This window comes from Limulus polyphemus, unplaced genomic scaffold (genome assembly GCF_000517525.1).
Source record: "Limulus polyphemus unplaced genomic scaffold, Limulus_polyphemus-2.1.2 Scaffold10429, whole genome shotgun sequence".
In the NCBI taxonomy this organism is placed as follows: Eukaryota; Metazoa; Arthropoda; class Merostomata; order Xiphosura; family Limulidae; genus Limulus; species Limulus polyphemus.
The window spans coordinates 10,753-12,468 of record NW_013676039.1 but is presented as its reverse complement, the minus strand read 5'-3'; the positions used below and the strand labels follow the sequence as shown (position 1 = coordinate 12,468).

The 1,716-nt window shown below is 35.7% G+C and overlaps 1 protein-coding gene across 1 annotated transcript; it reads left to right on the top strand.

The window, feature by feature from the left end:
- Positions 1–215: 215 nt before the first annotated feature.
- Positions 216–1,464, top strand: LOC106476383 (solute carrier family 35 member G1-like; the record flags this gene model as incomplete). Its single annotated transcript, XM_013937043.1, has 2 exons — positions 216–239; positions 685–1,464. Coding segments are annotated over exons 1-2 (804 nt in total), but the record flags the coding sequence as incomplete, so codon positions are not given.
- Between the last annotated feature and the right edge of the window lie 252 nt (positions 1,465–1,716).

The following is a 1,716-nucleotide window of genomic DNA, read 5'->3' as shown; positions in this document are numbered from 1 at the left end:
CATACACTTAAACGTACATAGTAACAGTCCATTAAAAACGTCATCATAATAATATTAATCAGTTCCTCTCTACATTGTGTCCTAATGAAATCCCAGCTGTTATCATGTTCCCTATGATGAGGAACAAAGCATAGAAACACATTTTAAAAGCCATTTTGCACATTCGTATGATTTGTAGATGAGCATGGAGTTACTTATACAGCTAGTGTGCATTTATGAGTCGAAGGACTGTACAAAGGGTAAGTTTTCACCGGAAACTTCTAGTTTCATTATTTGTTGTTAAATTCGTGTACGTTACATTAACGTGTTTATTTTTGTTAATAAAGCTGTTCTTCCTTTTGTGAATAAGTGCACTTTTCAATGTTTCTTTTGAGTACATTTGAAATGAAATATAAATCATTGAAGATGATTGCATATGCTTTATTACAGATTTTACAGCTGGCTGGTGAGCAGTAAGAATGAAGAACAAATATTTACGTTATCAAGATGTTGAACTTCGTGAAATCTTTACTGAAACTTCAATGAACGAAGACAGTTTGGACATTTTGTCAACATATCAAGTCAACACTTCTGAAAAAAACAGTCAGAGATTGTGTAAAGTTCCATTTCTAGGTGTTATTTGTGCTCTCTGATGTCTGGAATATTTGCTGCAACTGTATCATTTATTGTTGCCTTTGTAACCAGTGTGAATCCCATCGAGATTTTCGTTATCCGAAGTTATTATCATACGTACCAGTCGTTATCTATACCAGAAATTCATTTTTAGGAGTTGAAGGAGAGAGATGGATTCTTTGTCTACGAGCAGTGTTTGGAGCAATTACCATAGGAACAGGTTACTACCCCCTCCAACTGATTCCGTTGGCGGATGCTTCAACTATAATATTTAGCAGCCCAGCGTTAGTGGTTATTTTTGCCTGTATTTTGCTGAAAGAACCATGTGGTCTATTTCAAGTATTCATAGTTATTATGTCATTAACAGGTGTAATTCTTATATCTAGACCATCTTTCTTATTTGGAGTTACTTTAACAGACAAGGTTAGCTCAGCACATCGCCTCCAGGGTTCTATTATGGCGTTATGCTCGTGTATATCGGCAGCCTTGGTCTTGGTATCCATGCGAAAAATACAGAAAACCCCAGCACCCGTAATTATATGCGCAGTTTCCATTCCATCCATTACCTTTGGTTTGGTGTATCTCTTTATTGTGAGTAAGTTTAGTATTCCTACTTGTGGAAAGGATGGAGTTCTTATAATTTTTTGTGGACTCTTTGGAACATGTGCACAGTTTTTCTTCACAACTGCGCTGAAATTAGAAGATGCTGGAACCGTGTCTGTAGCGAGGACAATCGATATAGTTCTGGCTTTTGTTTTTGGAGTATCATTTCTTGGCCAATATCCATCATGGACTAGCACCAGAACTGAATCACTATTTAAATACACAACCTATAACAGGATCCAAAGCCAGGTATTTATGAGTAAAGACTATCTTACGACCTATTCTATTTGATATACAACTAAGGGAAGTACAACGTTAAAATAATTGAACAATAGAAAAATTATTAGAAACAGGGACTAATCCTAAAACAACTCTACATGTTTCGGTGTTCTAACGCCATCATGTTCAGAAATAAATGTTGAAGTTTGATCAAGACTCATATAACTATCACATAATTAGCATATATTTGGCGCTTTCTAGACTTAACCACTCAGAGTTTAC